The 24,764-nt window shown below is 32.7% G+C and overlaps 2 protein-coding genes across 14 annotated transcripts in view; both read left to right on the forward strand.

Annotated features, from left to right (window-relative positions):
• Positions 1–6,292, forward strand: part of LOC127881685 (uncharacterized) — a 62,037-nt gene extending 55,745 nt beyond the window's left edge. Inside the window, exon 6 of the mRNA XM_052429791.1 lies at positions 6,195–6,292. Coding sequence (XP_052285751.1) covers positions 6,195–6,277 — 83 coding nt within the window. The 3' untranslated portion in view covers positions 6,278–6,292. The remainder of the gene's footprint in view (positions 1–6,194) is intronic.
• LOC127881615 (uncharacterized) overlaps positions 1–24,764 on the forward strand; it is a 136,491-nt gene that overhangs the window by 100,335 nt on the left and 11,392 nt on the right. For 5 of the 13 annotated variants that reach the window (XR_008050174.1, XR_008050173.1, XR_008050171.1 and 2 more), the window contains one exon: positions 1,841–2,447. The exons of 1 other annotated variant lie outside the window; for it this stretch is intronic. The gene's annotated coding sequence lies outside the window, so the exon portion shown is untranslated. Of the gene's footprint in view, positions 1–387; positions 457–709; positions 1,049–1,840; positions 2,448–18,926; positions 20,281–24,764 lie in introns of those variants that run through there. 7 more of the 13 variants (XM_052429658.1, XM_052429657.1, XM_052429654.1 and 4 more) reach the window with 7 other exon arrangements.

The raw sequence follows: 24,764 nt of genomic DNA on the forward strand, positions 1-24,764 counted from the left end.
TCTTGGTGGCAGTGGTATTTCTGTCGTGTTGCTACATTGTGCGATGTAATTTGCAAAGTACGTAAACCAATATATTTTTAACTTCGTTTTAATGTTTTAATGACCGAATTGAAGGTATATTACGTATACTCTGACACGCGTATAACTCCGTCCAAATGTTCAAATAAAATTAAGCACTTAGATGTTTTCTTAATTTATTTACTATTTTGCATTATTATATATATTAGGAAAATACTCAATAACCTTTTATCAAAAATTATTCCAATGCAGCATCAGTAGAATTAATTAAATAAGAATGTCAAAACCATCGATTCCCGTGGATCATTTCTTAAACATTGAAAATACATTTGCGGATGTTATTCTTTATTAGGTTATCTTTTCTTTCAGGTTCATGTAATTCAACGGTAAATTGTGCAGATAATACCACAGTTTGTGAAACTGATTTCTGTCATATACGTAAGTCTTTATTAATTATACGGAAGTATTTATTCAGTTTAATTTTACATATAAAACAAAGGACCTCGAAAATTACATTTGTTATAGAACACGTATATGTAATGAATGCTAAGCAGTGAAATAAACTAATATATTTAAACACACGCATCGGTTTTCTCTTATTTAAAGATCATTGTCTTGTCTTACTCATTAAATAAAGTTGGTAACATTTAAATTCATGTTTAGTTATGAATTGTTTCGTACCAATGTTCAGAGGCCGGTCAAATATGCACAGAAGAAACTACAACAACCGTCGCCTTAACTTTAACAACACCTGCCCAAACAATAACAACCACTAGACCAACCCAGCCAGGTGCAACTTCCCAATCATCGAATACTACTGCGGCACCAACAACTACTACGACAACATTAACTACTACAGCAACAACAACTTCTACGACTACTACAACATCAGGAGCCGGCAAGCGAAAAAAGCGCAGTACTGGCCTACAGCAGTGTGTTTCAAACGCAAGTTGTGTATCAGGCAAACAAACCACACTGGTCTGCGCTTGTAATGATGGCTATACTGCAGATAATGGAAAGTGCAACAAAGGTACAATAAAAACTAACATCACAACGCGTGTAGTATTAAATGGACATATCGACAGTATGTTTCTCCGATATATAGTCATACATTAAAAAATGCATGTTCCCACTTTTGACTCACATATTTTTAATATTGCGGCAATAATATAATGATAATTGTTAATGTTAAATGGAAACGGTGTCCAAATTATTGTCCAATGTTTCGGTGGAGATTCGAACTAGCGCCCACAAAATCTGCGAAATTCAATTTCATTCATAATGACTTTACCATGTTTAACTATATTTATCCCAGAGCCAGAGAACAGTGTCTCAAGGGCAATTTTGTATATTTATAAACATATAATTCTAGTGAAAGTCTTATTTGGAAAAAATCATACAAACTTGATAATCAATCAATTCGTATTATCCTATAAACGCCACTTTAACAAAATTGGCTAAGCCCCCAAATCCATTCGGTTTATATGCACGTTTTATGTTTATTTCAACGACCACTTTTTAATCAAACACATTCACAAGCGGATGTTGTATTTCCCGCTAATTAATTATCTCTTTACTTTACACTTGAGTGAACATGTTGGGACTGCATTTTTCAATAAGATTAACAAACTGCTTCTATAAGTACCTATTAAATAAGCGTGTTTAACGTTATGTGCATATGTTTCACAATTATATAGAATATATCGTTTACATATTATCCTTACAAATAAGTTGTGCTCAAAACCCGAAACATCAATTGCTAATGCATTCAAATAAGTTATATAATATTTAAATGAGTCTACTCTTTTAAAATAATCTTCAGATCCTGACAACGGCGCAGGACATTTGAGAATGACGAAATTCTTCATTGTTATGGTGACGACAGTTCTGCTGTTACTCATCTAGAAAACCCTTCATCTGCAGTGGTCCATTGACTTGTCGGACGATTGTCTGCCGTTTGTAAATAACTCTATATCTTTATGATTTGTCGTGGAAAAAAATATTTGTAAAAAATTAAATCTAAACCAGTCGTGTACTGTAGACCGCATTTAGTTTGTATCTGCATATCCCTTTCAAATATCATTTATAAATACAGACAATATATTTTTCAAACGCTAAAACAACTACAACAGATACAAAATTTCACAATGTAACGATTTCACATACAGAGAGCAGACACTTCAAACGGTGTGATCTGCACATAATTGATGCCTGATCTGACTTTGAAAGTGCGTGTGCCCTGTGTCTACAGAATATGTCATAGAGAGTGTACATGTATGGGAGTTACGGTTACCTGCGCATGCCTGATGAAGCCGTTGTGCCGACCTACTGGCAAAGCTAGATCAACCAGAACAGTGTGGTTTCTTGTAGGCACTTGAGCGCCACTTTTAGCCGATTTCTTTATTTAACGAATAAAAGAGATAAACCTACATACCAAACCGTGTTGTCATATCCACCTTTTAACCGAGCCTTCGTATTATACATGTTCCTCGAACCCAGTTAAACCTCTACAAATAAGTACTGACTATCAAAAAACTATTTATACAACCGATGCTCGTATACAACTTTTTTTCTAACATTCAAAGTTTAAAGATACATTCGCATTCGGTTGCAGTCTTAATTTTCTAAGTATTAACGCATTGTGGTTTTGTTACAGTATACGAATAAAATCAGCTAATGTAATATTATAGTCTCTAAAACAAATCATCTTAATTATCTCTAAGATATATTTAAATAAAACACATTGGTTATGATATTCTTTTGTTCAACCTGAGTTCAGTGAGAAAGTTGATGTTCACACAGAAATCACTGACATGTTTTTTAATATAGAAATTGAAGTGCGAAACTCGCGCAAATGAGATTTACTCTCAACCATGTATCAGCTTGAAAACATGTTGAAAAAAGTTCACTTTGATTAATGCTGAATTCCATATTGTCTGCTTATACACCGTCGCAAAAAAGTCACGGCTGTATTGCGGATTGTGAATTTTAAATTCATGTTTGCTCCCCTTTCATTCAGCAACTAATGGGCGATGGCATTTATTCAGACGTTATGTTTACCATTTTGAAACGTATAAGAAGATTTTAATTTGCTTCTAGGCATTTGACGTTACCAAATATGACTCCAGGGGCATGAACCTAATCAAAAACATGACTACTTAGCAAAGTAATATCAAAGCGCTGAAGGCACTGATGTTGTTCGCTTTTGCATAATCTAAGACGCAACTCATTTTTCAAAATTATGCTATAGCTTTTTTAAACGCAACAACAACATGTCTCTTTTTTAACGTTCTGAAAGCATTTAAAATATGATGAAAATGGTTTAATGAAAATCAGTTAATATAAAATAAAATTTGCAATCACCATCATATTAAATGAATATTGTTGGAATATCGAATACCTATCACACGAAGAATATAATTTCATGTTGGAAATTCCTTTTACAAAACTTTTTTGACACCATATACAATTCAAAATATACAATAAGATAATTGATGAAAATAAAAAATAAAAATAAATCTGCGAGCAATAGTTTTCGTCTCACGAAGTAGGTAGTCATAGAGACAGAACTGTTTACCCTTACTTTGTTGTTGATGCATTACGTGTTACCCTAGTAGTTCACACGTTGTCAACCAGTATCTTACCTTTACACTGGTCAAGAACACTCGTGTGCTTTTTCGGCATAGCTGTTTTACCCAGCTTTTTACCTTACATGACTTCTACATAACGCCAGCAGGCACGAATGAATACATTCGAATATTATACAGGCCGATTCGAGAGGAATCTGAAAACTATAATATCAGATAAGAGGGTTTCCACGGCACTAGATCGCTCGTGTTTAGAATTTGAGAGAAGAAATCTGTTTTGAAGTAATTAGCCTAAAAAATTAAATGAATTGAAAATACTGTTCCTTTTTGCTGCTAGAACAAAGAGCTATTTCAAACCAAATATGATAATGGCATAATAAACTTTTTTAAGTTTTGCATACTTTTTTATGAATAAATATCATTTTATATTGTTAAATAAATGGTAAAATGTCAGCATATCTACATTTAAAGTGATATTATAAGTGAGAAAGAAAATTGTGGTGAGTTGAATTTACATTCTCTTATCACATTTTCTAACGTCAATTTCGTTTAACCAATACTTTTGACCTTCTTGATAATGAACACGAAAAGCCTTAAAAGCAAAAATGTATTTCCGTAACACCTTGTCTATCTTGACTGATGCTCACGTAGGTATAACAGTACAACTGGCCGATGATTTATTGCCCACATGTAGTCATCTATCAGGGGGTGGGAGTAAGCGAAGAATGACTGTGATGTGATGTGTAGATTTTCAATGCCAAATTACGCAGAGGAGTTTCTACAGCAAATAGATAAAACATGTACAGACGAATGACTCACGTCTTGAACTCATACCAGAGTACCAGGATAACCATACATCGCCCACCGGTGTTCAGTATTAAGAGAGAAAAACGTTTTATATGTGCATGTGCCTCGAGGTTTTGCCAGTTGTTACGCCATATGTATAGTTCGGACAAACTGTTTAAAGAAAAGCTATACATTACATAACAAACATCACACATCCACGCAATAATGTGAATTATACATTATTGATGATAGCTCGTTTATGGCCCTTATAACGATCAACACACAGCTGCGTAAACATCCTTATCAACTGATATGGGCCGCCGAGGAGAATTCGTATGATAAATAGTCTTTATTATTGTTATTATTTTATTAGCTTATGTTTTATTTTAGGTCCATGTAATGCAACGTTAGAATGTGAAAATAGTACCACTGTTTGTGAGAATGATTTCTGTCATATACGTAAGTCTTTATACAGTATATGGTAGTGTTTTATAATTATCCATAAATAACAATAGAACAGCGGTCTTGTAACACTCGTTAAATAAAGTTAGCGAAATTTGAGTTCTTGTTTATTTATGATTTTTTTCGTACCCATGTTCAGTGGCCGGTCAAGTATGCACAATTGAAACTGCATCAACCGTCGCAACAGCTGTAACAACAATCACAACCGCTTGACCAATCCAGCCAGGTGCAACTTCCCAAGCATCGAGTTCTACCTCGGCACAAACAACTTCTGCGGCAACAACAACTATTTCGACAACTACAAATACTACGGATTTAACAACTACTAGTAAGTGTACCACGTGTTATCCTAATTTCGGTGGTTAAGTATTACAAAATATGTGTGATCATTATTGATGTTTTTGATACTTTGTTGACTTTTTCAAACTTTAGCAACATCAGGCACCGGCAAGCGAAAAAAGCGCAGTACTGGCCTACAGGAGTGTGTTTCAAACGCAAGTTGTGTATCAGGCAAACAAACAACACTGGTATGCGCGTGTAATGATGGCTATACTACAGATAATGGAAAGTGCAACAAAGGTACAATAATCATTAACAGCACAACGCGTGTAGTATTAAATGGACATATCGACAGTATATTTCTCCAAAATATAGACATACATATTATTGATATAGCGGCAATAATATTATGATACTCGTTAATGTAAAATGGAAACTTTGTCCAAATTATTTTCCAAAACAAGTTTCCGTTGAGATTCGAACTATCGCCCACAAAATCTGCGAAGTTCAATTTCATACATAATTACTTTACAATGTTCAACTATATTTTTTCCAGAGCCAGAGAACAGTGTCTAAAGGGCATTTTTTAATTTATAAACATATAATTCTAGTGAAAGTCTTATTCGGAAAATCACACCAACTTGATAATCAATCAATTCGTATTATCATATAAATGGCACTTTAACCAAATTGGCTTAGCCCCCAAATCGATTCGTTTTCTATGCACGTTTTATGTTTATTCCAACAACCCCTTTTTAATAAAACACATTATTTTTAAGAGCATGTTTTATTTCCCGCTTATTATTTATCTCTTGTATTGTACGCTTGTGTTAACATTTCGGGACTGCATTTTTCAAGGTAATTAACACACTGCTTGAATAAGCTCTTATTAAATAAGTGCGTTAAACGTTATTTGCATATGTTTTACAATTATATAGAACATATCGTAAACTTATTATCATTACAAATAAGCTATGCTCAAAGCCCGAAACATGAATTGCAAATGCATTCAAGTAAGTTATATTATATATAAATGAGTTTTTTTTTACCACTAATCTTCAGATCCTGGCAATGGCGCAGGGCCATTGAGAGTGACGGAACTTTTCACTGTCATGGTGACGACAGTGCTGCTGTTTCTCATCTAGAAAACCCTTCATTGCTGCAGTGGTCTATTGACTTGTCGGTAACATTACCTGTCGTTTGTAAATAACTCTATATCTTTAGGATTTGTCATGGAATAAATATTTTATAAACACTTACATCAAAACCAGTCGTGTAAAGTAAACCACCTTTAGTTTGTATCTGCATATCACTTTGAAAGTTCATTTATCAATGCAGAAAATATCTGTTTAAACGCTTAAACAACTACAACAGAAACAAAATTTCACAAAATTACTGTGTCTCTAACCGAGATCAGACACTTCGAGCGGTGTGATTTGTACAATAGTGATGCAAGATCTGGCTTTTAAAGTGCGTGTACCCTGTGTCTACAAACTATGTCACCGAGAGTGTACATGTATGAGAGTTCCGGTTATCTGCGCATTCCTGATGAAGCCGTTGTGCAGACCAATTGGCGATGCCAGATCAACCAGAACAGTGTGGTTTCTTGTAGACACGTGAGCGCCACTTTTGGTCGGAGTCTTTATTTAAAGAATAAAAGAGATATATCTACATACTAAATAGTGTTGTCATATCTGCCTATAAACCGAGCCTTCGTATTATACATGTTCCTCGAACCCAGTTAAACCTCTACAAATAAGTACTGACTATCCAAAAAACAATTTGTACAACCGATGCTTGTATACAACTTTTGTTCTAACATTCAAAGTTTAAAGATACATTCGCATTCGGTTGCAGTTTTAATTTCCTAAGTATTAACGCACTGTGTTTGTTACAGTCTACGATAAAATTCAGATAATGCAATAGGATAGTCTCTTAAACAAATCATCTTAATTTACTCTAAGATATATTTAAGTAAAATACACTGGTTATGATATTCTTTTGTTCAACCTTCAGTTAGAACGTTGATGCTCACACAGAAATCACCTAAAGGATTTTTAAATTGGAAACTGCTTTACGACACTCGCGCAAATGAGGTTTACTCTCAACTATGCAGTAGATTGAAAACATATTGAAAAACAGTTCGTTTTGAAAAATGCCAAAATAACCTCTTGACTGATGATACACCGTTGCTATTTTGGATTTACATTTAATTTTGCGCTAAATAACGTAATGATTGCAATTTGTATATTGTGATATTGTCATGGTGTCATGGTTACAAATCATATCCTTATCTAGCTTAAAGCGCACATCCAAACAACATTTGTTGACCTTTATTATTTTTATGTTGTTAATGGTTTCAAATGCTAGTCGATTCCGTTCTGGTTACAATTGTAAATATATATTTTTCTCATGCCACCTAGATTACTTAGGACGTCAGCTTTAAAATGCATTAAGCGAACATACATTTTTACAGCCTCTAAAACAAACGTATTTTCCAAACAACTTCGTACCCTCTATGTTTGTTTGTATTTGGTCTCTAAAGTGTGAATCAATTATATATCTTAACAATCAAGCAGACGCACGCATTCATGGCGAACAGTTAAATGTAAATACAATAGTAATATTTATATAAACAAAAAACAACAATAATTATTACAGATAAGTAAAATAGTACGCTTAGAAAACAGCTGTCGCCAACTTCATCTCAAATAACAATTTCGTGTAGACCATATGAAACTGATGTATTAAGAGTTGCCATCGAATTGTTTCGCTTTCTTATCACTATTTGATGTTAAAGATTACAAAAAAATCAATGGTCTGACAAACATTAGCAAACCAATAAAATGTCTGTATATATGATACAATGGTGGTGCCATAGATTTTTTATTGTAACAAGCAAGCGTTAGTTGTTTACAATATTAATGTCTATGTATCTATTTTGTGCTTGCCGAACTCTAAACATATTTATATACATGTACATGCATTGTTTATCCAATTGCCACTTTCTCGTCATAACACAACTATTAACAGAATGTTTAACAAATCTAAATAACACTCATAAGGACGTTGTTAGTTATTTTAAAACATTCGTGCGAGCACGAACTGGTATAAATTTCTGTATGATGAAAACTCTCGCATAGGCGCAATAAGAAATTTCTGTTGTCCATTTGCAAGTATATGATTTACTAGTATTCGCCAACGGAACAGAAAAACCTAAACACTATTGAATGGGAAAAAGGACTGTTTGTACAGTCTGTGTCTAAATACAGAACAGAACAGAATCGTTTATTCAGACTTAAGCATGTCAAGCGCATCGTCATTTACACTCGTATACAATAACAGCATGAAGTAAATACAAACAAAAATATAATCATTACGAAGAAAGATCAATTTACAATATAAGGAGTAAACATGTTATCGTATTTTCGTGATAATGTTATAATATAATTTCAAACGAAATAAATACACCTTGATAGGGAATACACTGTTGAGTTTCACATTACACCGATAGCAAAATGATAAACAGGACCATATCATTTGTAGGAAATGTTCACAGTGCCATCACTAATATATTCCAAAATAAAACATGTACAGTTGAAACAAATAACAAACATAAACAAAACGATACGTGCAATATGCGCATGTGTCTGATAATCATTTCGTTACTACTTTTACCCATGTCATTTTTCAGGATAGTTTGCACGTGAATATTGCGCTCAATGTTTACATATCCGTTTTCCTCATAAAGCACACGATTTCACGACGCTTGCCGGTTAATGTTTTATATATGTTCAAGTCGAAAACAATTTACCGGCAAACAACGTAATTGTATTTTTTAATCAATTTATTTTCAAACGCGTATACTTTTTGGTTATTTAAAAAAACAATCCTTTTGCGGTGAAACACAAAAGGGAGGTCACTGTCCAATCTATTCGGGCAAAAATTGTAAGAGGTATATTCCTTCAAATCGATAATATTTCCTTTGAATGAATGCATATATTTAAACAAAAAATGGCACAAATACACGATTATGTCGCAAATTTCATTTGTACTCACATTTTATTCAGCGACTGTTATAAGTGTAACAATATTTTCATACGTTAGGTTTATATATTTTGAAACGTTTCAGATAAATTTATTTTAATTCAAGTAAATGCATACCCGTTTAGGCGGCACATTTACATCCTAAGGGCAGACCATACAGACGACTACTTTACATTTTTACATTGATAGAGGATATTGTAAGTGTAATTTTTTTTTTTATCTCAATCAGTCCTAATTACTAAAATATTTAACCAATTGGACAGATTTCAGCACATTGAAATATGGTTATCCATTGATTATTTATGTGATGTTTAGACAAAATCTCCATACCTGTTTAGGATGATATGTCGTTTGAATGAAAAGTTCAAATACGACAAGAAAAACTCTCATCTGGAACCCACAACGATAGTGATTTGCCAAGAATTGAGACGCCTTGAGGAAGCTGGTCGGTATGTCCCAGACGGTACCACAGGCAACAGTGGGATAATATGATATGATCTTGACATTGGAAATTAAGGACATGAATTTGCCGAGCGATATGTCGTCCTCACATTCGAAAAGGTGTGGCAATCATTTAAAAAAATGTCCTTAAGGGAAATAAATTTACAGTCCGAACAAGGGTAGTATACCTACATTTAAACATGGTGTGATCTTGATCTTCGATCTTGAAGGTCTAGCACATAGCACGCCGTTTCATGGTGGTGAAATATTGGTGAAATATTTATTACAAGCTCCCGATGAATGATATAGATATGTTCCTAAGTGTGAAATTTTGCCTAAATTTGACATTGAAAACTTCACCTGGTTCGAACGATATTAAATACTACATGTAGTCAACATTCATACAAAATAATATACTTTTGGTTGCGATATATAAACGTTTCTTAATATTTATTTTTGTATAAAAATGTGTTCATCCAAAATGTGTTATCAGTTAAGGTAAATACGTTAAATATACTTACACTTAATTATCGATCTACGTTCAAATTATATGAAGATCAAAACAATAAAACACTTGCAGAAATCTTAAAATGTGCTGCTTTAGTTTACGTACACTCTTCGAAACGTATAGCATAATATGCTTCAGTAATGAAACTACTCACTTAACACAAAACTAAAAAAAAATAAAAATGTACGATGTCACACTCAAAGATTTTTTATTAGAACGTTAGAACGAATACCAAAATGATACAAGGTGAGTTATAATGATAATTTTTCAACGGCTTTACGAATGTCACCTTAGGTCAGCTTAGCACTTGAAAATCATTTTTAAAATATCGTTGAAGACCTTGATCAGAGTTTAACAAAATAAAAACAAACACATATGAACCGAAAACAAAAATAATTGAAAGGATAACAATCGCAAAAAATATATATTTAGATGATGTATTGAATTATTTTTTACAATTCCTAAAGGACGAATGTGTGTGTCGACGCAAATTAAACAAACCATTCGTCTGATAAGAATGTCCCCTTCAAATATTGAAGCGAACCTCACTCAGTTTACTGTAAATTTACTGTTACGGTCTGAATAAACAGTGTAAACGTGCACAAGCAGAACTGAATGCAAATATAGGAAACGATCAATGCATAATATTCAGAATGCAAAATCGATGGGGTTGACAAGGGTTTACACACGGGCTGGACAGAATGAAAACACACCGTTAAGAACTTTATTTTTTCAAATATCTCAAGTTATTGAAAAACTTTTATGACAAGTTTTCTTGCAGTATGTGCCGGTATCTTACGCTTTAAGAATACATTATCGAATACGTCTAAAAGCGGTGACACAATTTCACGTTGCTTGCAGCATAACCGTGTAAAGGACTTTTTTACATATACAATTTTTGGCGAAGAACACAGGTTTATTAAATACATTATTCTTTCTGATGTGTTTCAAATTGCCATCAGCCGCACAGAAAATTGTATTTATTGCACTAGTTGAAATTCTTCAGAAAACATGTTTTAAAAAGTTGAAAAAAGCACCAGTTTACGTTGATTTACATCCATTTGTGAACCCCATAAAGTCACGTGATCCTGTAATTTATGCATCTGGAGTTCACGAGTGCTAGATAATTTTTGTTGAGCTGAACAAAATCAAATGAAATTGGGGACATACACATTTGGAAGGTCGCTGAATGAGAACATCGTTAAATTATCCTGAAACATTATTTTTTCTGAGAAAACTTACCAGCATTAATCTGTACAGTATTTGTAAGTAAATAAAACATTTACCGCTAGCAATTTTCAATAAAATTAACACTCATTGAAAAATTAAAATGTCCCCTCTTTTCAAGCAGGCCCCAGCTATTTATTTATTTATTATTTATTTTGAATTTATTATTAAATTCAATCTTAAAATTGTCTTGTTTGCTTTATTACATTGATCACTTACAAAAGACAAAAAGCTACACGTTATTTGAATAAATGCCCTATGTTCTACGTCATATAACTCTGCCACAAAAGGTTGACATACACAAAACTGTCGCTTTCTTTTCTGCATTGTACATAAAAAACTCCCTTATAAAGTTTTGTTTTGGTACACAGAAAACGGTGAGACTAGTTTGCGACACAAACTGCACATGTGCAATGCCCTATAACTTATCCAAATCCGAAATTTGCCTAAGCTCAAGCGCAAATAACCATGCAACTAATACAACACAGCGGAAAGAAAATAATAACGTATAATAAACATTCTAAACAATATCAACAACAACATGGTGTTTTTTGCGTTATGTCGCAAGAGAAACTGAATTATATTGCTTGTAACATATATATGACCTAAAATCGACTACAAATGGTGTTTTTGCCTTTAACCTGCCGCAATACAAAAGTTATGAAAAAATTGCTTTTGATATTTTTATTTATAACAAAGAAAGATTACAAGTATCAGGACGCGTACAATGACACTGGGATGAATAGGAAAGTCCACATAATTTTTAAATAGTCAAAATATGAATAACATTTTTTTTCCATGCAGTCCTGATGTAAAAATCCATACGTGCGCCACGATTTTACTGATATATCATTCTAAAAATAAAAACAATGTTTAATCGAAACCAATATGTTTATATAGATTAAAAGGACGTGAGGTACAGTTCATTTGTGTACGTGCAATAAGTTGCTTATCACATACGGACAAGTTTGCGAAATGTTTGCTACGACAAACACTCAAACTAAACCTATGTACTTATCGCCTATCTTGTCTGTTTTTTCCCGTCGCAAAAAAGTACTATAAATTGATAATGTATAGGTCGTCTATCGACGGTGTTTATAAAGGATTGCTTGACTATAAGGTTTTTTTTTCAAGGCCATAATACGCCGGGGATTTTTTTATGCAAATATAAAAAAACATCATGTGACGACGGCTTAGTCACCACTTCAGATCCGAACGCAATAAGATCACCAATTTATTATAATCATTGTTGGGTTTTTGAAGTATTATTCTTGATATTTATAAAATGTTTCACAGAAATTAGTTGGGGATAGAAAATAAAGCAAATGATCTTTAATTCGTTTTCGATTTTTTTTGTCAATACAAAACGTTACTAATTGATAATAAGATTCAAAAATCATAAAATGACTATGCAGAAAAAATGATAAACTTTGTGAAACGAACATAATTATTTTATTTCGGAAAAAAATATGGCTCCTTGTTGGTGACCACATATAATTATAACTAAAACATGCATGTATCTTAAATTAAAAATATAAAGTTAATTTAGAGAAATGGCGTTGTTGCACGCTCATGTTCACCTGAGTTTTCAGAGGGAAAATAAAGCAATAGGTTCAACTATCTTTCGTGTTCATTCTTTTCAAAATAAAAGTCGTCTACGTGTGAAAATGACAAAACGACGCTTTAATTGTTATGCAGGAAAATAAACATTGTGTTAACATAACCATAGACTATACTTCTTTATCAGTGCAGCCTGTTGATATCAAATAAAAGCATATCATTAAGAAAAAAAGCCTTAAAAGGAAGTGACTCAGATACATTCAGCAATATTTATTGAAAAAAAGCACCTTGAACGAAGAATGTATGACAAATCCTACACAATCTTGCATCATCTTATAAATGATTTATCAATATTTGCATAATAAAGTTGTCCGAAACATTTCTTCCGCTTTTCATATTACAACATTTATCTGATAAAATCACCCTGAAATGGAATATCATTTAAAGCTAGAGGTAAACTTATGTAAACAAAAATTTGAAAACTATAATTTCAGATAAGAGGGTAAAGATGGCACTAAATCGCTCACTTGTGTTACGAATTTAAGAGAAGAAATATTTTTCGAAATTATATAGCCTAAAAAGAAATTCATTAACCATGTACTGTCAAGCTTTGGGCAGTCTTAATCAAATGAATTGAAAATACTGTTTCTTTTTGCTGCTAAAATTAGGAACAAAGAGCCATTTGGAACCAAATACAAAAATGGCATTATCTTACTTTTTAAGTATAGCATACTTTTCAGGATTAAATATCATTGAGATGTTTAATGGTTAAATGTCAGCATATCTGCATATGATGGGATATTATGAGTGAAAAAGAAAATTGTGGTGAGTTTAATTTGCATACTCTTACAGACTTTTCTAACGTCTATTTCGTTAAACCAATACTTTTGACCTTCTGGATAAGTCTTATTCCAAAAGTAGGTCAATGTAAAAGTCAAGATGACCCAAACACCAGTTTCAATAGACCTCATTCAGTTGATTGCAGTTGTAGCACACAAACCTAAGAAATAGCATTACGCCGACTCCGATAATCGGTTGAGTTGACCTTGCCACGATAGCGACGAATACCTCAACGCCGCATTTCGTAATATGTAGCAAGTTGTTACAATGAAATATTTGACACTGTGGTTAAGCTAGTTTTTGACCCCAGGGGCAATATTTGAACATAGTTTAAAAATAACCTAATTGCAATATCATATACCAAATCTTCAAGAATTGGAATTTATGATTTCAGAGGGAAATATTTAAAAAGTCATTTTGCTATAGAACATTCTATTTAGCATATTATAATACTAAGAATAAGGCCAATACAAAATATAACATACTATGTATTACACATCGCACGTTAAAATTTCAGAGATGTATTTTTTTGATAAATAAGTCAATATTAGTATAGTCTTTCTTTTGTAATGTGTAACGTGGGACGGAAAGAAATCGTAAAAGCACAACTTCGTATACCGTAAGAAACTGGCAAAGTTTAATTGTGTACGTTTAACAGTGAAACGGAACTTCTTCCTACATAGTTCTAAATACGGACAGACAGACGACCATAAATACGTCCATAATATTTTCCTTCATTCATTCCATTTTTTAAAGATAAATATTCCGATCTCTATAACTCTTTTTAATGTTTATTACCGGCTGTTTCACGTGTATGTTCACTTATAATCAATAGAAAACGTCAGACCCATGCAGTGCTGTAACCTTGAAAATCCGCTTGATACATTATCGATGATGAGTTTTGATAAACTAAATAGCAAACCCGAATTGTATTTACTATTTGAAAGATCACTAAAATTCTCACCAAGTGCATCGTTTCATTTTTTTGTAATATATTAATATTGAAATTATACCAAAACTTTTTTCTTTAGAACAAACAAATCTAATGCAAACAAAACCGCAATATTGTGAGGTATAAATTATTGATGACAACTCTTTTCATTACCCTTTAAAAGACCAACACACAGCTGCGTAAACATCCTTGTCAACTGATAAGGGTCACCAAGGAGACGTCGTATTATAAATAGTCATATCTCCAGACATTACGCAGATAAGTCGTCCTGGTGTTTGATAGTGAGATATTTTTTTAATAATTCGGAATAGAAATTACATGTAATGGATGTTTAGGTTTGGTTAATTGCGAATGAACTAAACGCTGTTTTATTTCTTTAGGTGTGCGACATGATTTCATCGGCGTTCTTGGTGGCGGTGGTATTTATTTGGTGTTCCTTCGTTGTGCGATGTAATGTGCCGAGTACGTAAGCCAATATTATAACTTCTTGTTAATGCCTTGACCAAATTAGAGGTATATCACGTATAACATGCCACGCGTAAAACTCCGTCTCATTTATGTATTACTAGTATTTACTATTATTATTATTATTTGGAAAACACATACAACTTTTTCCACCTTAACATTAGAAGAATGCAATAAATACGAAAGTCAAAGCCGCTAGGTTATTCCTTTAAATTGAACGTCTTGACAATTGAGAAGACTATTTCGAATATTATTCTTTTTGAGATTATCTTTTCTTTCAGGTCGATGTGATGCAACGTTAAAGTGTGCAAATAATATGACAGTTTGTGAAAATGGTTCCTGTCAAATACGTAAGTCTTTATTAATTATATGGCAGTGTTTTTGTTTTATCCTCCATATACAACAATAGAACAACGTAATTACATGTGTTTTAAACATGTATTTGTATGGAATGCTAATCAGTGAAATGAACTGATACATTAAAACAAACATATCGGTTAAACCTCCTTTAAAGATCATTGTCTTGTAACACTTGCTGAATAAAGTTTGCGAAATTTGAGTTCTTGTTTATTTATGATTTTTTTCGTACCCATGTTCAGAGGCCGGTCAAGTATGCACAATTGAAACTACAACAACCGTCGTAACAACTGCCCAAACCATCACAACCACTGGATCAACCCAGGCGAGTACCACTTCCCAAACACCGAGTGCTACTGCGGCATCAACAAATTCCTCGGCACCAACAACTACAACAATAACTGCTAGTAAGAGTACCACTTGTCATCCTAATATCGGTGGTTTAGTATGACAAAATATGTATGACCATTATTTTGCGCTACGCTGTGTTTTATACTTTGTTAAAACTGAAAAATGTTTATTATCATCATAAAATTATGTTAATTCTTAGTGCAAATTATTGCTCGTTCTTCGTTTAGCTTTGATTGCGTTTCGTTAAGAATATATCGTATGTTATATTTAATACCTTGATTGTTTGCACGTGATAGTGCTAAAGTCACCTTTCTCTTTCGTTATAATGCGATGCTTAACTTAAATACAACTTGATGAATTTTCATACTCATATTTCATAAATATTTGTTCTTGTACCGTGCTTCAGAAACGACTGGAAAACGAAGAAAACGCAGCACAGGCCAACAGGAGTGTGTTTCAAACGCAAGTTGTGTATCAGGCCAACAAACCAACAAAACACTAGTATGCGCGTGTAATGATGGCTATACTGCAGATAATGGAAAGTGCAACAAAGGTATGATAAACACTTACAGCACAACGCGTGTAGTATTAAATGGACATAATGACAGCATACATTTCCGAAATATAAACGTATATAAAAAATGCTTGTTCCCGCTTATTATTAATTAAGCAGTAATAAAATAATGATAATGTTAGTTAATGCAAAATGAAAAGGTTGTCCACATTTTCAAACACAAGGTCCCAAAAAAGTTGCGAAGTTCAATGTCATTTACCGTTACTCTACAATGTTCAACTTGTTTTTAATGAGTCCGAGAACAGTATCTCACTTAAAAATGTGTAATATTTATAAAAAATAATATTTTTTTATTCAATAAAAGACATACAATGTATACATGTGTATGGCAATAAAACAAAGTGATACCATGTAGCAGCAATAATGTTCAAACATGTTATACAAGATATGCTAATATATACTTTTTTGTTTTTGTGGTTTCCTTTTGATTAAAACAAGATTAATATTTATTTATTTTTCTTTTGGTTGGTTGCAAAGAAAAACAGAATTGTTGGTTTTTGTTTTCTGTATTTCATGCTGAATATAAAATATTTCATTAATATATACAGGATCTGGCACGAGTTGTCATATCATACCATATTTTATTAAACGAGTTCAGGAATTTTGTTAGTAAGCGAGCCTTTGGCGAGCTTACTAAAGAATTTCCCGGACGAGTTTAATAAAATATGGTATGATATGACAACGAGTGTCAGATCATTTTTATCACATGCTTTTAAATGAGCAAATTAAATAAATATTTACGCAAACATAATGATATATCCCGAATGTTGTTTTTACATTTCGTGACGTCATTTGACATTGCAACGTCATTTCATCAAAATAACAAAATGTGATTGGTCAAAAAACGAAAACTAAGCCAATGAACACGCTTTAAAATGTTGTATTACACGTGTGTAATATAAAAAAATATGTAATGGTTGTATTACATGGGGAACAGGGTATAGCATGTGATACAATTATGTAATTCACAGCGTTATTAACCTCTTGTATTTTCAAGGTATTTACCCCTAAACTGATGTCTCAGAGAGATAGTTTAACCTTAAATTGTTGTTTCTCTAGAAAGGTTGTCAATTGATTCCATAGAGATTGGATTTGTTTAAACTCCCAGAAAAGGTGTTCTATAGTTTCAATATGTTCACTACACATATCACATAGATTTGTGTTGGATAGGTTGCACTTAAAAAGATGTTTATTTGTAGCTATGATTCTCTGGATGTATTTATACTCAAAGTTTTTCAGGGTGATATTAGTAGTTGATTTATATTGCATTACAAATATTTGTTTCCAATTATAATTTTTTCTCCAAGAAGGTTTTGCCATTTAGTTTGAGCTTTAGAGATTTCGGCAGGGTTTTTAATTTGAAGAGTGTAAAATATTTTGTTTGTTTTGTTTTGTTTTGCAATAATGTTTTCTACGAATGTTTTAGTTCATGGTGTGGCATTTGTATTGGTTACAACTTTAATATGTATGGGTATACTTTTGATCAATGTGAAGTACATCAGGAAATTACTTGTAGGTATTCCGAATATGTAGCATAAGTTATCAAAAGAATAGAAGTCGTTTATTCTGTAGTCGTACAATGATCTACATATTTAATGTTTCGTTCGAACCAATGTTTATAGAAAAAAGATTTTTTGTTAGTAGTTATGTCTTTATTGTTCCATAGAATGATTTTACTGTTTATTTTGGTTTCTAAATTATGAGTAACTTTACACCATGCCGATAGAATATTCGATAGAAATATGTTTTTGGATAAAATTTCATCTAAGATATTATTGTCGATATTACATTCAAAAAGTAAGGAGTCACCATATGTTTTAAGAAATTTCTGGTAAAATAATTTCCATTTACTCGTATTGGTTTTACCTAAATATCTTTTAACCCAACTGCATTTGATTGCATTCAGGAATGAATCTATATCCGTTAGTCTGATACCTTCATATCCTACTGGTTGCAATAATTAATTTCGCTTAAATTTATCAGGTTTACAGTCCCATATGAAATTAAATATTTCTGATTTTATATCTTTATAATTATGCTGAGAGTCTTAGAAGGAAATTCATACCAACTTGATAATCAATCGATAAGTAATATCCTTCAAATGCCACTTTAACCAAATCTACTTAGCCTCCAAATCCATTCGTTTTCTATGCACGGTTTATGTTTAATTGCCACGACTCTTAAATCAAACACATTCTAAAGCGGATGAGTAATTCCCGTTAAGTATTCATTTTTTTACCTAACGGTGGTTTTCACATTTTGGGACGGCAATTGTTCAATGTGATAAACACACTGTTGGTAAAAGCTCCTGTAAAATAAGTGTTTTTAACGTGATGTGCATATGTTTTCACAATTATATACAACATGCCGAATACTTATCATCCTTAGAAATTAGTTATGATCAAAACCCGAACAATAAATGCATAGGTTACATAATATATAAATGGGCTTTCTTTTTTTATTAATCTTCAGATTCTCGCAATGGCGCAGGACCTTTGATAGTGACGGAATTTTGCACTGTAATGATGACGACAGTGCTGCTGTTACTCATCTAGAAAACCCTTCAGTGCTGCAGTGGTCCATTGACTGTTCGGTACCACTGGCTACAGTTTGTTAATAACTATATATCTTTAGGATTTGTCATGGAACTTATTTTGAAAATACATAAATCAAAACCAGTCGTGTCTAGTAGACTACATTAAGTTTATATATCACTTTGAAAGTTCATTTATCAATACAGAAAATATCTTTAAAAACGCTAAAACAACTACAACAGAAACAAAACTTTCACAAACGTACGATTTTACAAACAGAGAGCAGACACTTCAAGCGGTGTGATTTTTCCGATTATTGATGCATGATCTGACTTTGAAAGTGCGTGTGCCCCGTGTCTACAGAATGTGTCACCGAGAGTGTACATGTATGGGAGTTCCGGTTATCTGTGCATGCCTGATGAAGCCGTTGTGCCGACCAACTGGCAATGCCAGATCAACTAGAATACTAGTAGTTTGGTTTCTCGTAGGCACTTGAGCGCCATTTTTGGTCGGATATTTTATGTAGCGAATTAAAGACGTAAACCTACAAATATTGTTGTTGTATCTGCATATTAACCAAACCATCATATTATACATTCTCCACGAAATTTGTTATGCCTATATTAATGAGCACTATCCTACAAATAATGCAAACGAATGATCATAATAATATTTTTTCGAACACTCAATGCAAAACAAATACATTCGCATTCAGTTTCTTTCTGAAAAAAAAGCGGTTACAGTATTCAAATAAATTAAGATAAGCAATGGTATACTATCTTAAACAAATAATGTTGATTTATTGTTCGATTGGAAGACATGTTTTAAGTTAAAGACACTACTTATGATATTCTGTTGTTGTTTTTTTCGACCTGAAAGCAGTGAGAGCATACTGTTCATTAATAAATCGATATTTGAAAAAAAGAAACAACAGTTGGAAACACTCACAAAAGAGGGTTACTCTCAACTATGACGTATTTGGAAAAAAAAATGAACAAGAACAGTCATGTGAAAAAAAGTCTGGTTCATTCATGTTGGATGACACACTTTTTTATTTCTAAAATGCAGTGCGGTTAGAATGCTCTTTAAAAAAAGGCGCGGTCATGGTGTCCCTACATCCACACTGTCAATTGTTTTTTTGTTTTTTATATTTCAGTTTAAGATGTGACACTCAATTAGATAAGGATTGGAATAAGTATGTCTATCTTGAACAGTGATCTTTATAATGGTTTCATTGTTGCATATGATATATAGCTTAAAGCACATATCCAATAAACGTTTATATACTTTTATCATTTTTATGTTTTTATTATGGTTTGACATGATATACAATTCATCTCTTAAAACACTCGCACATTTTGTTCGTGCCACCTACATTAATTCGTTACTTAGCACGTCAACTTTGATATGCATTAAGCTAATGTGTATGTAAACAGTTTCTTAAACAAACGCTTTTTTCAAACAACTTCATACCCGTTACGTTTATAAAAGGAATACTTTATTACGAAAATGTAAAGAAATGCTACAATCACTTAGATACATGTACATGATGAACTTTTAACGGTTTAACTATTGATATTGACAAAGAAACAACAGCAACAATTTTTATAACGGATAAGTACAATGGGAAGACGTAAAATAGTGCAAGCATTACACAGCTGTTGTCAATATTTTATCGAATAACATTTTGGTGCAGGTCGTTAAAAACGTTTGTATTACCTTCAGACTATTTTCTCTACCTGAACACTATTTGTTGTAAAATATTACAACAAAATCAATAGTCTCAATGACATTGGAAAACCGATGAACACTCTTCATATTCAATTAAACAACGGCGACGCCATAACGTTGGTGTAAAATAAAAACAAGCAAGTGTTAGTTTTACATAATATTAATGGACATGTATCTCTTTTTTTTGTTTGGTAAACGTTGACCATACTTTTATCATGTGCCCTAAATTGCATTTTTGCATATACATATTTATTATTAAAATTCTATTAAATATAAATCATACTTATAAGGACGCCTAAAGTGATTGTAACCAACGTATGGGCAGCAAATCGCATAAAATGTTGTATGATTTTACATTAAAACTCTCGCATGGGCGAAATATGATTATTGTGTCAATTTGTAAGCATGACATAAACTAGTATCCACCAACTATTTAAACAATTAAACACGATTGAATGGGAAAATTGACTGTTTGTACAGGCTGTGTCTATATACAACTTGATAGAGAACACACGGTTGAGTTACACAGAACAGCGATAGGACGATGATATAAAGTACCATGTGTTGTGTAGGAATTATTCACACTGGCAACAGCAATGTATTCCTAAATAAATCGTATACCAAAATGTATATCTTAAATGAAGTGGTACGTACAGTTAAAATATGCTTTCGATTATCATGTTCACTGCTAACGCCCGCCCCGTGTCATAGTTTGCACGTTGTCCACGAAGAGAGACGTTTAACGCGAATGTAGTGATATTTTGATACGGACACAAATATACAATATTACAAGCATAAAACGCGGCTTCATATTGTCGACAAGACCACTAGTGTGGTAATGCTATGTTGATTTCCTGCAGTACCTCAAAGTCTACTTGTTTCTAATGATAAGGTCCATTCAATGAATGCATGTAGATTTCACGTGATTATTGCGCTAAATTTTTAAACTACGGTTTTCCTCGAAAAACATATCTCCAAAATCCACAATGACACGACACACGCACATGTAAGTTATTGCTTTGTTTATGTTACAGTATATACTTTTTACGCACATTGCAAATTAATCTAAGCATATGCGTTTGCTAATAATTTACAAACAATCAAGGGAGATTACTACCCAATCTTTTCGGACGAAATGTCTAGTAGTTGCATTCCATGAGCCTGTTACTTCCTTTGTATATGCGTGTATTTGAACATTTAACCAATCGTAAAAAAGACACAGTTGTATTGCGGATTGTGGTTTTCATATTCATTTTTGCTCCTCTTTCATCACTTTCTAACTGATATGGCTGAAATGTTAGCGTCATATAAAAATCATGTAAAAGTAATAAAGAGAGTAAAACGGCGAAAAATACCTATCTCGGCACGGACGTCGACATCTTGACTATCACTTGATTACCAACTCTGCATCTGCTTTTAAAGGTGAAGCGAGTTAATTTTACAAAAACACTCTTAAATTTGTGAATTTATTCATAATATATTATGCTAAAATTCTGTGAATTATTCGTTTAAATCAATTCGTTTCAGGAAATGGCGCAGACAATTTTAGAGGGGCGATACATTCGGTTATAATGTTGACATCAGTAATGCTGTATCGCATCTAGCGAACATCTACGAGTGCATCAGCGGTCAATTTTCTCGTCGGCATCCACTGGCATATTCAAAATATATCTAGATGTTTACCTTAATACACTTCACAACTTTTTATGTTTTTTACAAATAAATTTTAATTACACAAGTTGTGACAACGGACATAAAATGACATTTTAAAGGGTAACAACGATAGAAAAAAACTTTTGCCAACTAATTTTCTAAACAATGATTTCTTAAACACACATCAGACAATTCAAGCCTTGGGGTGTGTACATATATCAGATAATTCGAGCCATTGGGAAGTGCATACTATTGAAACTTGATCTGGCTTTGAAAGTGCGTATGCCCTGTGTCTACAGAATATGTCACCGAGAGTGTACATGAATGGGAGCTTCGGTTGTCTGCGCATGCCTGATGAAGCCGTGGTGCTGACCAACTGGTTATGTCAGGTCAACCGGAGCGTCTCTTGTAGGCGCATGTGCGAAACTTTTGGCCGGTTTTGTATTATGAGAAAAAAATACTCTTAAAACAAATAGTGTTCTCGTTAATATCTCTTATCCAAGCCTTATTATTTTACATATACATTGAACCCCGTAACGACAATAGAAATTAGCACTGAATATGACAAAATAATAAATACAACATATTTTATACAACCTGTTTTATACACTTAAAGTATATTTATAAATGCGCATTCGATTACAGACGTAATTTTCGGAAGACCGAGGTCAAGTAACATCATAATCCTATTTAAAGCAAACTTTCAAAAACGTTTGGAAATTCGTGTATTCTGATATTTACCATCTTTATTTTCTTCACGTATTTGAAAATGCTTGACATTGCAGGTCTCGAACGATCAAATACTTTCAAAATTTATATTGTAAATAAAATGGTACGTATGGTTAGAATATGTGCCATAGTTTGCACGTTGTCAAATTAGAGAGACGTTTAACGCGAATTTAGTTATGCTTTTGATACGGGCACAAATGTACAATATGACCAGCATTAAAAGTAGTTAAATATTGTCGACCAGACCAATAGTATGGTAATGCAAGTTTGCATATGGATATTGCAGTCAATGCATGCATGTAGATAGCACGGAAATATTCCATTTAATGTCTAAATTACGGTTTTCCTAGAAAAACAAATTGCAAAAATCCACAACGGCACGACACGCACTTGCCAATTATTAATTTGTAAAAATTTTATGTTACAGTAATAAAATTTACGCATAAAGGAACGTAACCTTAGTATATAAATTTGAGAATAATTACATTCAATCAAGGGAGATTGCTATCCAATAGTCTCGGACGAAATGTGTAGGAGATATATTACATGAAACTGTTACGATCCTTGTCTATGCGTATATTTGAACATTTAAATCGCAAAAAAAGACACGGTTTGTGGTTTTTTAATTCATGCTTGCTCCCCTTTCATTCAGCAACTAATTGGCGATGGCATTTATTCAGACGGTATGTTTATCTTTTTGAAACGTATAGGAAGATTTTAAGTTGCTACTAGGCGAGACATTTGACGTTACCAAATATGACTCCATGGGCACGAACCTTATCACATACATGACTACTTAGCGAAGTAATATCAAAGCGCTAAGGCACTGATGTTGTTCGCTATTGCATAATCTAAGACGAAACTCATTTTTCAAAATTATGCTTTAGCTTTTTAAAACGCAAATTTGAAATGAACACAACCCATTCAAATTTATAAAAAGTATGTCTTAACGCACAGGTCAAAATGTGTGTGCACTATTTATCCTCATAGATAACTTAGAAACTTAGACAAATTTACAACAGCATGTTTCTTTTTTGACGTTCTAAAATCATTTAAAATATGATGAACATGGTATAATGAGAATCAGTTAATATAAAATAAAATTTGCAATCACCATCATATTAAATGAATATTGCTGGAATATCGAATACCTATCACACGAAGAATATAATTTCATGTTGAACATTCCCTTTGCAAAACTTTTTTGACACCATATATAATTCATAATATACAATAAGATAACTTTTGTTTTCAATTTAATAACATGCATTTAGATACGTAAATATCAAACTTTATTACAAAGTCAGCATTTTCGTAACTTATGTTCACCCTTTTATAAATCGAGAATCGTAAATATAAACAAGCTTAACCTTATACTATTGCGTTGTTATCACCCGTGCAATTGAAAATACATGAGATATCGCCGCTACCTGTTGAGAACAAAAGAACGTTTCCCCAGACATCAAATTTAACCCCGCAGATAGTGGACTATTTTAATCATTCATAAATGATCTCTTCCGCGACACGTATATTTCTAACATTGTGTATTGATTCTTTTTTATATACGCTCTATTAAAAAATATTCCATTTAACGCGATATTCACATTATGTTTCCATTCGTAAATGAACAAAGTTGAAGAACTTGAACCTCTGGCATAAATTA

Source organism: Dreissena polymorpha, chromosome 5, assembly GCF_020536995.1.
Source record: "Dreissena polymorpha isolate Duluth1 chromosome 5, UMN_Dpol_1.0, whole genome shotgun sequence".
NCBI classification, from domain to species: domain Eukaryota; kingdom Metazoa; phylum Mollusca; class Bivalvia; order Myida; family Dreissenidae; genus Dreissena; species Dreissena polymorpha.